At 50.3% G+C, this 12,348-nt stretch overlaps 1 protein-coding gene across 1 annotated transcript in view; it reads left to right on the forward strand.

Moving 5' to 3' along the window:
• The window catches only part of HCN4 (hyperpolarization activated cyclic nucleotide gated potassium channel 4), a 44,427-nt gene that overhangs the window by 14,894 nt on the left and 17,185 nt on the right, over positions 1–12,348 (forward strand). Inside the window, exon 2 of the mRNA XM_040227382.1 lies at positions 9,681–10,104. Within this exon, the coding sequence (XP_040083316.1) occupies positions 9,681–10,104 (424 nt within the window). The remainder of the gene's footprint in view (positions 1–9,680; positions 10,105–12,348) is intronic.

Raw genomic sequence — 12,348 nt, forward strand, 5'->3', positions numbered from 1 at the left:
TGAAAGGAGGGGGCGTGCCTGAAAGGAGGGGGCGTGCCTGAAAGGAGGGGGCGTGCCTGAAAGGAGGGGGCGTGCCTGAAAGGAGGGGGCGTGCCTGAAAGGAGGGGGCGTGCCTGAAAGGAGGGGGCGTGCCTGAAAGGAGGGGGCGTGCCTGAAAGGAGGGGGCGTGCCTGAAAGGAGGGGGCGTGCCTGAAAGGAGGGGGCGTGCCTGAAAGGAGCGGGCTTGGTGTGTTCTGTCTTTCCAGGCTTGTGCTGGTCAGGCTGGAAACACAGTCATGGCCTTGGTTGACATCTTTAGCCTCAGTCACCCCCCACCAGCCCCTGTCATCCCTCTGTGTCAGAACCCCGACCCCACGTTCTGCTGGCCCGTCTCTTGTTCATCTACCTTCCCCCACCCCAGCTCCCACTCCTCCTCTGCTACTTTTCTGCCATCATCTTCACTAGGTGGGAGCCGTTTGCTAGTGGATGTTGTTGGGAGTCTTCAGGTCTTGGCGGGGTGGCGGAGGGGAGGGCGGTTTGCATGGGGAAAGTTCCTCCCTGCTCTTGGGAGGCCTGTGAAAGCTTCGTGGGAAGGAGTCGGGGTCTCAGAGGGCTGCCCATTTTGTGTAGCTTCTGCCGGGCCTCCTGCCACTCAGCCTCTGGCTCCCAAGGGACTCATTCAGTCATTCATTTATCACTCATCCACCCATTCCCAGGCTTTTTTTGGACCTACCTCATAAAAGGAACTGCACTAAGTTCAGAGAGTCAAGTGACTACAATTACATCCTAGTGTGACAAACTGCTCAGTTCAGTTCAGTCGTTCAGTGGTTTTCAACTCTGCGACCCCATGGACTGCAGCACGCCAGGCTTCCCTGTCCATCACCAACTCTCAGAGCTTGCTCAAACTTATGTTCATCAAGTTGGTGATGCCATCCAAACATCTCATCCTCTGTCGTCCCCTTCTCCTCCTACCTTCAGTCTTTCCAAGGGGTACCTTGCCAGATTTCCTGGGAGACAAAAAAAGCCTCCCAGGAAAAATGACAGCTCCTCTGAACCAAGTGGCCTGGAGTGGGCAAGGCTGGGGAGGGTATCTCCAGGTATAGAACAATATGTAGGAAAGCCTAGAGGAGAAGAAAAGTCCTGGGTGCCTGGGACACTGAAAGCTGCTGAGTGTGTCTGGAGCAGAACACCCCGTACAGGGCTGGAGGAGGCTGAGTCAGATCAGGAAGTGCCCCCAAATGACAGCGAGGAACTTAGGTTTTAACTGGGAGCTTGGAAGGACTTTGAGCTTGGCAACGCATGGAGAGGACGCAGACCCTGAGGTCTGTGGGGTCCTGGGAGACGCAGGAGCCCAGGTAAGAAGATGCTGAAGTGGGCCAGCTGGCGGGTTGCTGAGCCGTGCTGGATCCCACGTGATTGAGTGTTGGAAGGTAAGCAAGATGGGAGAGTCAAGGATAGTTCCCAGGTTTCCAGGCTAAGTGTCTGGATGAATGGCAGTATCACATGCTGGGAGCACAAGTTTGTGGGGGGTAGCTGCTAAGTTATATCTGGCTCTGCCAAGAATGAAGTTCCCATCGGACATCCGGGCGTAGATGTATAGTCAGCAAGAGAGCACATGGCTGTGGGGCTCAGGAGAGAGAGGTCTGGTTTGGAAGCCAGCCGAATAATTTTGAGAGCTTGGGAGTTGGTGAGGTCACCCCAGGAGAGTGTAAAGAGGGAGAGGAGGTGGGGGCCCCAAGGAACAAAAACATTTAAAGGTCACGGAGGGAAAGAGGAGCTCCTGCAACGGGAGGGAAAGGAGAACCAGAGAGAACAGAGAAGAGCCAGTGGAGCAGAGTGTCTCAGCGGAAATGGTGCACAGTGTCTGATGATGCAGAGGTCAAGATGGAATGGACTGGAAATTGTGGGATTTGGCAGCAGGACGTGTGCCTCGGCAGTGTTGCTGCAGGACTGAGAGGCGTGCTGGGGAAATGGGCGCGGAAGTGAGAGAGTGGGGATGGCCACACGTCTTTCAGGAAGCTTGGTTCTGAGGGGAGAAAAGATAAGACAGTCGGGGTTCAGGAGTGATTTTATTAAGTGCAAGATCTTAAAAGCTGATCAGAAGGGACTGAAGATATGGGCGAGAGAGAGGATAACCTGTAATGTTCCTGGGAAGGAAAAAGGGAACAGTGTTGAGAGAGCAGATAGTAGAGTCATCGACTGATCCCTTGTGATTGGGGAAGGGGAAAGCGGGGAGGGAGGCAAGCAAGGAGTAGTTTGATGGCAGGAAGAGAAGGGGGCATTCTGCGGGCTTCTGTTTCCTCTGTGAAGAAGCGCTGTTATCTGCTGGGAGGGAGGGGGAAAGTGGTGCTTTCAGAGCTTTGAGGAGAGAGGAGATAATTTGGAAAAGCCGCTGTGGGAAATGGGTGGGAAAGGCTGTTAGGGTCTCCTGGAGGATGGGCTGGCAGAGGTGAGGACCCTGCTGAGTACAGAAACACTGATGAGGAAATAGTGACACAAGGAGCTAAGGCACTTGGTATTCAGTAGGACTGGTCTGAGGTTGTGAGGTTTTCTGTACAGCCCACCCCCCTCCATGGAAACAGGGAAAGAGCTGATGATGGCTGTGAATTACAGTTATGATCTAGTGAAGTCGGACCCAGAGGACGAGGCAAGAGAGGTTGATGAGCAGAACCACTATGTGTGGGGGGAATGGGGGGAGGCAGGAGGGTTCTCATAGGATAATTAGAGGGCCAGTGACTGTAGGCTCCTGGGACACCAAAAAACAGACTTAGCATGATTGGATAAGAGAACTGGCAGAAAAGGAGGTTAGGGTGGGAGAGAGCACTACTTATCTGGGATTAAAGATGGACCAACTGCAGACAGTGACCCGGTCCAGGATGTGCTGTTGGAAGGGACTGGAGTGAAGACTTTAGAGGCAGGGCTTCAAGCCAGTGGGAGGCTGGGTGTTGTTGCTGGGTTGATGAGGGGGAGTAGAAGTCACCTAGGATGAAGGCAGGATTCACAATGGAATAGAAGATTGTGAACCAGGTGCCAGCCTTACCACAGTCCCCGAGAGTGGCGAGTGGGTGCTGTAAAGAAGGCCAGCAAATGACAGGATGCTCAAAGGATCTTGTAGACATTCCTACCACTGGCAGGAAGAGGCATTAGCATGGACTAAGCTGCTCACTCCACCCTAACCTTGAGGTCTGTGGGGTTTGGGAGAGTGACGTCCTTAGGACACAACTAAAGTTCAGTTAAGGGAAAAAGCAGGTGGGTTAGAGGATGAAGAAGTTGAGAATGAAGGTACCGTGGAAGAGAGCACAGGGGACAGGTTTGGGAGGGAGAGGGAATAGGAGGAGGCACAGAGTTTAGGAAAGAGAAAATACTGTCAAGTGGGTTTATATTTGTATAGAGTGATAAGAAGTGGGTCTCTGGAGTCAAGCTATTTGGGTGTGAAATCCTGATCTACCATATACAGCAAATTTCCCAACTTCTTGAGCCTCAGTTATCTCAACTGTAAAATGGGCATATTCATAGTATCTACTTCATAGGATTAGATGAGATAGTCTATATAAGGGTCTCAGATGAGTACCTGGCAAATAGTAAGTTGTTGATGGCTGTCCTGCATTCTCATCAGCTTCATGGTCAGCTTGTGCAGTTATCTGTGCTGGGCCTAGAATGGAGGGGGAAGCTCTTAGCTCCCATCTAGTTCTTGGACATGAAGATGCCTGGCTTCTTTGTTTTGGGGCTGGAAGGAGAGTTTTAGGTGGTACCTGCTGAAACGGGCAGAATGTGACGACTGCTACTGCAGACACACTGCGCAGTCAGGTGAAGTTCGTGGAGGAGGAGGCAGTTGAACTGCCTCCTTTTGGATGAGAGAAGGGACTTCAAAAGCTGGGGGTTCAAGAGGTAGGGGCAGTTCTCAGAAGGAGGAACCAAGAGGTGGACAGATGTGAGGCCAAAAGTTGGGTGTCCAGTCGGCTCCTGTGAACGAAGTGGAAGGGAGAAGAAGGAAGAGGAGTCAGGGGCGTGGATCTAGGAGCTTGAACCTTCCTCTATAGCCATTGGGGTCTCCAAAGTGGAGTTCAAGCATGGAGTGACATAATCATAATGTTTGGCCAGATAATCCAGAGAGCATGTGACATGGAGGGAAAGAAGGAGGAGGCGGGGGACCAGGTGGGTGGCAGGCACAAAGTCTGGGTGAGGAGTAGTGAGGAACTGATCTAGGACAGATCTTTGGGGACAGATTCAGAGCTGTCATTGAAGGGGCCAGACAAGACTTGGTTACTGCTAGAGGGACCTGCAGGGGCAGGTGGGAGGACAGAGAAAGCAGCTGAGGGTGGCTGTGGGGTTTCCAGCCCAGGTGATTGAAATGCTGACTGTGCCCTTCAGCTTTGAGAAGGAAGATGCTGAGCTCAGCCTTGGACTTGTTGGGTGGAGGAGCCAGCAGGCCCTCCAGGTGGCAGGCAGGAATGCAGTCTGGTGCTAGGAGTGGTGTCTGAGCAGGAGCCGTCTGCGTGGGGGGTGGGGGAGGGGTACAAGATGGAGCTGTTGTTGTGCTGCTTATCCGAGAAAAAGCACGGGAACACCTCCCCCTGCTGCTGCCAGCCCTGCAGGGGCACAAGCATGTCTGAGACAAGGCCCTTGCACTCAAGAAACCCACAGCATTCTAGGAGATCCAGGGCCAGTCCTTAGGCTGGGCTCCAGTGAGAGGTTGAGGAGGCTCAGAAGTGGTAGCACTTCAGATGAATGTTGAAGATGGAAAAGATCTTAGCAGGCAAAAACCTAACATTCTCTTCCTTGCAGCCGACAGGATCCCCAGTGGCTACCATTTGTGTCAAAATGTGTGCAAATGGATGTGCAAGAATATGTATGTGTGAAAATGGATATGAGTACAAAGGCAAAATTTCCAGAAGACCCTCCCCATCCCATTGTTCCCTATGAACAGTGGTACAAAGAGAGCGTGTGTACAAAAATGTTTTCATGTGTGTGTGTTTGAGAAAGCATATGTGCTCAGAGGCAAGCATGGGCAGGTGTGGACAAGAGGAAACTAAAGTAGGTCATCCCTGCTCTGGGACCTCCACTTCTGCCTCTGTTTTATCACTCTTCACATCCTCTTCCACCTCCAGGCAAGAAGAGGGCCCTTGGTCTGGCCCTTGAGTTTCTGAGTTCAGGGTCAGGAGCCTCCTGTCTTCTCTTCCCTCAGCTCCCCTGAGGCCATAACCTTCCTCTCAGACTGTGAACTGTTCCAGGTATCAGTAGAGGGGGCTGTTGGGCTTTGTGCCACCCCCTTCCTTCTGCATGTGCCCTCCCCCGCCACCACTCCACTCCACCAAAGCCGACCCACAGGCCATCCCCTCCCTTGCTGGCTCGGACTTCCTCTTCTTAGAGAACACTGGGATGGGGAAGGTCGTCTGGCTTTGGGGAGACCAAGTCTTCTAATTCAGCTTTGTGCCAACTCCAGCATGCCCGAGTCTGGCTATCCTTTGCTTCCCTGCCAGGGCCTGCCACCCGCCACCATGGATGTCTGGGTTGTGGGATTTATTCATGAATGATTCTACAGCCAGTGGGAGTGGGCAGGGGAGCATTGGGCATACAGCTTGAGGCTTTGGAATGTTACTATTCCTTCCTTTGTGGACCTCAGTTTTCCTTTTTACAGGTTGGGTACAACTATGCCCTACTGGCTGCTGATGACTGGGGTGCTTTTAATACTCGAAAGTTGTGTTGGTTTGCTCATCCAGGAAGTACCTCAGGAGGCCTGACATCAGGAGGATAAGTCCCCTTGAAACCTCTTTGCAACCCTTTTGTCTCTGGGGTGGGGGCTCACCTGCTGTGGCCGGCTTACCTCCCCAGTGTGATGCAAAGATGCCAGAAAGGTTTGTCCACCTCCCCGCATTCTACTGAGGTGCCTAAACTCCCAAGAGATCTGACAGGAGTTCCACTGACCTCTCTGCATTTGGGGTTTGCTCCTTCCTAGCTGTGAGGACTTGGGCTGATACTGCTCTCTGACTCTCAGTGTCATCATCTATAAAATACAAATAGCAGCCACGTTAGTCCTGGTGTGAGTAATAAATGAAGTAATGCATTGAAAGCACCAAATATTAGCAAGTATTTGATATACAAGTTTTGGGGTCTTTTTGAATAGAGTGTTTTCAGTCACCAAGGAGTCCCCAGTGAAAATGCACAGGGGCATTAAGGAATCATTTGAGATGCTTCTGATCACTAGGACTGAAGGAGAAGAGGGGCCAGAGAGGCGTGGAGGCTGTTGCCAACTTCCCCTGGCTGGACCAGTGCGGTTGGGCTGGCAGGCACACCGGGAGCTGTCCGTGGTGCTGAACATCAATTTTTTTTTTTTTTTTCCTCACACCCGGCCCAGCCTTCAGAAATCTGTGCAATCGTCTGGCAAAGAGTAAGGAACATGGTGTACATGGCCAAGGTCAGCTCCCAAAGCCCAGCTCCGATTACCTCTTCCAGGAGCACTTTATGACCTCATCTGTCTAGGCCCCCAGGAGCCCACCTTTTCAGATGCCTGGGCTGCCTGAGATGGTTTCTTACATCATTGCCCAACTTATCTTCTGTTTAAACCTTGTCCTCTGATTGGACATGAGCTCCCTGAGATCAGGGCATCTCTCTGCTGGGATAAATAGATTCTGCCATCTAGTTGTCCAGGGAATATTTTGGGCCTTGCCTTCCACCACTGGCTACTTGAACCATTGTAAGTTCCCTTCCACCACCCCAGTAGATGCTTTGCTTTGACTCTTCCCTGGAAGATTTCACCTGCCTCCCTCACCTCTTTCCTGTTGATTTGAATTACTTATTTACTCATTTAAAAATATGGGCTAGGCATAGGTCAGAGCATTTTGCAAATATCAATTCATTTCACTTTTTAAAAAGTTCCAGTAGTTCATTAATATCATCCTCATGGAGCAGATGAGGAAACTTAGGCTTAGAGAGATTAAATGACATACTAGTAAATAATGGAACCAGGAATCAAGTTCAAGTTGGTTGGCCTAAGAGCCTGGACTTCTTTCTTCTTACCACATTATGCTGCCCTTTGAATTTCTCTTTGATGCTCCAGAGCAGTGGTGTGTGGGAAGACGTGCTCTAGTATTCCGACCCCAGCCCAGATCAGGCTCCAGAAATATCCCTTAGCATCTGGAAACTCATGATTGAAACAATTAGTCAGAATGCAAGGAAATGGGTGTTTTTGCCTCGTGTAATTTGGTTTTATGAAGATCACTAAATGCAAACATTCTCCTGTTAATTACTGCCTCAAATTTGGGCTGTAATTGAGAGAACTAGAGCTTGGAGAGTGTAGAAACCGCTGGAGTGGCAGGCCTACCCAAGTCAGCATTCCCAGCCGCCTTGCACCCGCTCTGTTAATTTTAGAAACTCTTCCAGTCTGGGTATATTATTAGCTTTATGTACAGAGGGCCACAGGGCCCTCCATGGCCTCTATGTCACAATTTTTTGTTTTGTTTTTCCCAAGAGATTAAGTGAAAGGAACAATGACCATGTGTATATCGGGGTGTTTGCACATTGGCTATGTGAAAGGGAATACCTGTGTATGGCACTAATGAGTTGTCAGCAGCTGTTTTTGAATGAGTTCACGAGGCTGAGTGAAGCATGTACACAGCTTGAGAGCAGCATAGAAGCTGAAACCACTCTTGCAGGGCCCACGAGTCATTAGCAGGATGCACCGTGTGCTGTGTAGTGGGTGTGAAGGCTGGGGTGGGTTTTCCCAGACGGCCTAAGGGGAGTGGGGCTGATGAAAGGATGGTGGGCTGTGGGACAGGGAAGGAGATAAAGCTGACCTCTGGGCACCAGACTTAGAATGAAAAGCCTTAGCCCAGTGAAGCTCTGACTTGAAGTCTTATCTTGAGCCTCTGAAAAACGTGGCTTTCAAAGGAGCGGCCAGAAGCTGTCTTTTGGGAAGTCGCACTCACCTGGGCTGTGTGAGTGGGATGGCTGTCTCACCCTCCTTTCCGGAAGCAGGCTCTGCCCTCTTCTTGACTCATAGCACCATTTTGAGTCTGACAAAGAAAACAAGTTGCTGTGAAGTAATTTCTTTTCAAACTTTGACCTCATTAGGCAGGGGCACTTTGGTTTTATGGTGGGACTCTCTGAAGACTCGAGCACAGTTTGTCTTTCTGTCTCCACTCTCTTCCTCCTGGCTTCCCTGCAGTAGAGAATTAAAGATGGCTGAACTGTTATTTTTCTTGGGAGAAGATAGGCTGTGTCTGCCCAACATAATACCTTTATCTGTCATTGTGTAACTGTCTAAATTACTAGCAGAGAGTAAAGCTCTGCAGTGCAAGTTTTTTGTTTTAGGGCCAGCTCTGGAGTGGCTGGATCTTGGGCAGAGTGCCTGGTCATGCCTCTAGACATAGGGTCTATGCTTACCTGTGCTGTCTTCATACTTGATAGGGGCCCTTTTTGGGCCAGGTAGGAGACCTGTGAGTTAGTTTTTACCTCCTCATATTACTTAACCTTTCAGAGGCTTCACCCTCCCCACCTCCCCCAGGAAGTATTAGCAGTTGCTTTGAGGCCTTGGGAGAAGTGATGCTGGAAGCCCCCACTGGTGTCATTCCATTGCGTTGAGTAGTACCTGAAACCCCCCATTAACACTGCCTAGCACTTTGCTGTACACCTGAAACGAACAAACATCAACTCTCATAAAAGTTTAAAAAAGGTTTTCATCATAAAAACTTCCAGTAAACTGAAACAATGTATGTACCTTCTACCAAATAATGTTTAAAGGGAACTTTTTAAGAAAAAAATGAGAAAACATTTGTAATAGTTTATTGTGATTAATATATTGATTGTGTAATCTGTGTTTATTTAAATGTGTACTTGAACATGAAAAATATCTACTTTGCTAAGTATAAATCATTTGTTGGAAAAAATGAAATTGTTGAAATATGTTTAAAAAAAAACAACCCTGCCTGCGTTTGAAGATATCACTGACCTTCCCGACCACTGTGTTAAAAGCAAACCTCTAGGGGAGAGAGATGTCAGAGATTTTCTGACTGTAAGGAATAGACTAAAGGGAGACCTGTCCCCTCGCGCCAACCCCGAGAGCCAGTGTGGGAGAAGGCCAGATCAGAATTAGAGGACTGAGTGTGCAGACTCCACCCCTCATGGCAGAGTGGGGAAACTCAGGCCCAGAGTGGGGAGGGCACCAGCCTGATGTCGCACAGTGTTAGTGACAGGGCTGGGACTGGATCCCACGCCCACAGGCTCCCAGACTCCCGCTGTGTGTCTGGTCCTCTCCTGTTCTCTGGTAACAGTCTGTGGCATGTCTGACTGCCAGCCTGTCTCAAGCCACAGTTGACCATCAGGGAGGATGGAGCAGCCTGGCCTGAGCCTGGGGGTGGTGCGGGGTGAACTCCTTCTGCTGCTAAAACAGCCTCTCACCTCTCTCTGGATGTCATTTAGTTTGCTTCTCAGCCTCTCACTGGGGTATAGGGATTGGAGTAGGAGGCTTGTCATCAGGGAGTTCATGGAGAGGCAGGCAGAAAGCATCCCTAAGGATGACTAAGTAAGAGCCTCTCTCTATGCCAGTCACTACATGTTGCCCTGGTACCCATGCACCTATCTCCTGCAGGAGTTTGGAAGCTCTCAAGACTTCTCTCTCCACCTTGCTGTCTTTGAGCTTTCTTTTGGGGTCTGTCATTCATTCTCTCTCCCCTCCTATGACTGACTGGTGTGTCTCTGGGCAGATTTTACTGGGACCTGACCATGCTGCTGCTGATGGTAGGAAACCTGATCATCATTCCCGTGGGCATCACCTTCTTCAAGGATGAGAACACCACACCATGGATTGTCTTCAACGTGGTGTCGGACACGTTCTTCCTCATCGACTTGGTCCTCAACTTCCGCACAGGGATCGTGGTGGAGGACAACACAGAGATCATCCTCGACCCGCAGCGGATTAAGATGAAGTACCTAAAGAGCTGGTTCGTGGTGGATTTCATCTCCTCCATCCCTGTGGACTACATCTTCCTCATTGTGGAGACACGCATCGACTCGGAGGTCTACAAGACTGCCCGGGCCCTGCGCATTGTCCGTTTCACCAAGATCCTCAGCCTCCTACGCCTCTTGCGTCTCTCCCGCCTCATTCGATATATTCACCAGTGGGAAGAGGTGAGTGTTCAGATCCCAACCTCTTCAGGGAAGGGGTACCTCCCTGCCCTGAGGGGAGTGAGGGATCAGCAGATAGTTGGATGTGGGCTGTCGGATTGTAGTAGGCACATCTCCTCCAAGAGGACAAATATTAGTAATTTCTTAACTTCTTACCATGTGCTAGACACTACACAAATCACTTTACAGGCAGTATCCCATTTAAGTTTCTAACAAGCATCAGTTCAGTTCAGTCGCTTAGTCGTGTCCGACTCTTTGCGACCCCATGAATTGCAGCACGCCAGGCCTCCCTGTCCATCACCAACTCCCAGAGTTCACTCAGACTCACGTCCATCAAGTCGGTGATGCCATCCAGCCATCTCATCCTCTGTCGTCCCCTTGTCCTGCCCCTAATCCCTCCCAGCATCAGAGTCTTTTCCAAAGAGTCAACTCTTCGCATGAGGTGGCCAAAGTACTGGAGTTTCAGCTTTAGCATCATTCCTTCCAAAGAACACCCAGGACTGATCTCCTTTAGAATGGACTGATTGGATCTCCTTGTAGTCCACGGGACTCTCAAAAGAGTCTTCTCCAGCACCACAGTTCAAAAGCATCCATTCTTCGGCGGTCAGCTTTCTTCACAGTCCAACTCTCACATCCATACATGACTACTGGAAAAACCATAGCCTTGACTAGATGGAAGGTACCAAATAGGTACATGTAAGTACTCATTTTTCACATGAGGAAATAGAGAAAGATGAAGGGATTTAGATAAGGGTTTATGAAGGGATTTATATAGTGTCACAGAATTATTAATTGGTGAACCTGGACTCCATAGCTTGCATTGTTAATCACTGCACTTTATTGTGGGGTCTGAAAACTCATAAGCCTGGCAGAGCATATGAAAATGGCCATTTGAAGGACAATAGGGAGTGTGGTGGAGTGGGGAAAACTGGAGAACATATCTTCCATCTGTATCAGGCACTTCTGCTCATCTCTGGCCACTGCAGCCAAATGGTATGGGCCCGGGTTTCTAGAGCTATCATAAGAAGCAGAAATGGGGATTTTTGTGCAAATTTTGTTGACAACTATCTTAGATTGGGCTCTTCTGGTGCAGACCCTCAGGTGAGGATTTGTATAAGGTGATTTTTTTTTTTTTTTTTTTTTTTGGGTGGGGAGAAAGTGTTTTCTAGGAAAATCTGGTAAGAGATTGGAGAAGAGGGACAGGGGAAGGAAGGAAAGGAATAGAAAGGAAAGAAGGAAGCCAAACAAGGCTGACACCAAGCTCAGTCTCAGGGGACACTCTGTGACAGGACACAGCACCCCTCAAGACCTCAACTTGAAGGCAGCAGAAGCGGTGGCAGAGGACAAGAGGGTTGGATGGCATCATCGACTCGGTGGACATGAATTTGAGCAAACTTGGGAGATGATGAAGGACAGGGAAGCCTGGCGTGCTGCAGTCCGTGGGGTCACAGAATCAGTGTGCCTTAGTGACTGGACAACAGCAGCAGCAGCAGCACCCCTGGGAACTGTCCCAGTCAGGGCAGAGGAGCTGGACATTTCCTATCCCTTCACCGGCCAGTCACAGGTTCAGGGCACTGACAGCCCTCAGCGCTAGCAGGCAAAGTGGTTTCCTGTAGCCAGCCCTCTGATAAGGAACTTTGAGTGCTGGCTGTAGGGAATGCAAGCCTGGCGCTTTTCTGGAGACATGTGAGCACAAACTGTAAAGGGATGCTAGGGGCCCTGGGAAGAGCACTGGCTATAGAAACGAAATAAAAATTGTAAAAGAACGAAGTGGCCTAAACCATTCCGAACAAACCTAACTCATCTGTGGGCTGAATGCAGCCATCTGTGGGAGCAAGAGAGGACTATAGGCTGGCAGCAGCAGGCAGGCCAGCCTGGAGGTACCAGGCTCAGGGTCCAGCGTGGGCCCCTACCTGGGGAAGCATCTGCAGAGGGCCAGGTCTTGCCATGACTCACTGCTAGCCTCCTGGTCTTTGGAACTTCTGCGTGATTGGATGGAAGTGCCACGCGCAGGACAGCAAGCCCCACCCCTGCCCACTCCCTGCAGAAGCCTGGGCCCTGGGCAGCAGCGCCCATGGCTGATGGTCAGGGCACTGGCAGATTGAGGTCAGAGGTGTCATGAACACCCGTGCTGCAGGAGTGCCTACACCAGCCTGGCAGAATCCCTTCATGACAGGAATTCTCTTTGGGCTGAAAAATGTGCATAATTTCTGCTGATAGAAGGAGCAATGGCTTGTCCAAGGTCAC

The sequence above is a fragment of the Oryx dammah genome, unplaced genomic scaffold (genome assembly GCF_014754425.2).
Source record: "Oryx dammah isolate SB20612 unplaced genomic scaffold, SCBI_Odam_1.1 HiC_scaffold_26, whole genome shotgun sequence".
In the NCBI taxonomy this organism is placed as follows: domain Eukaryota; kingdom Metazoa; phylum Chordata; class Mammalia; order Artiodactyla; family Bovidae; genus Oryx; species Oryx dammah.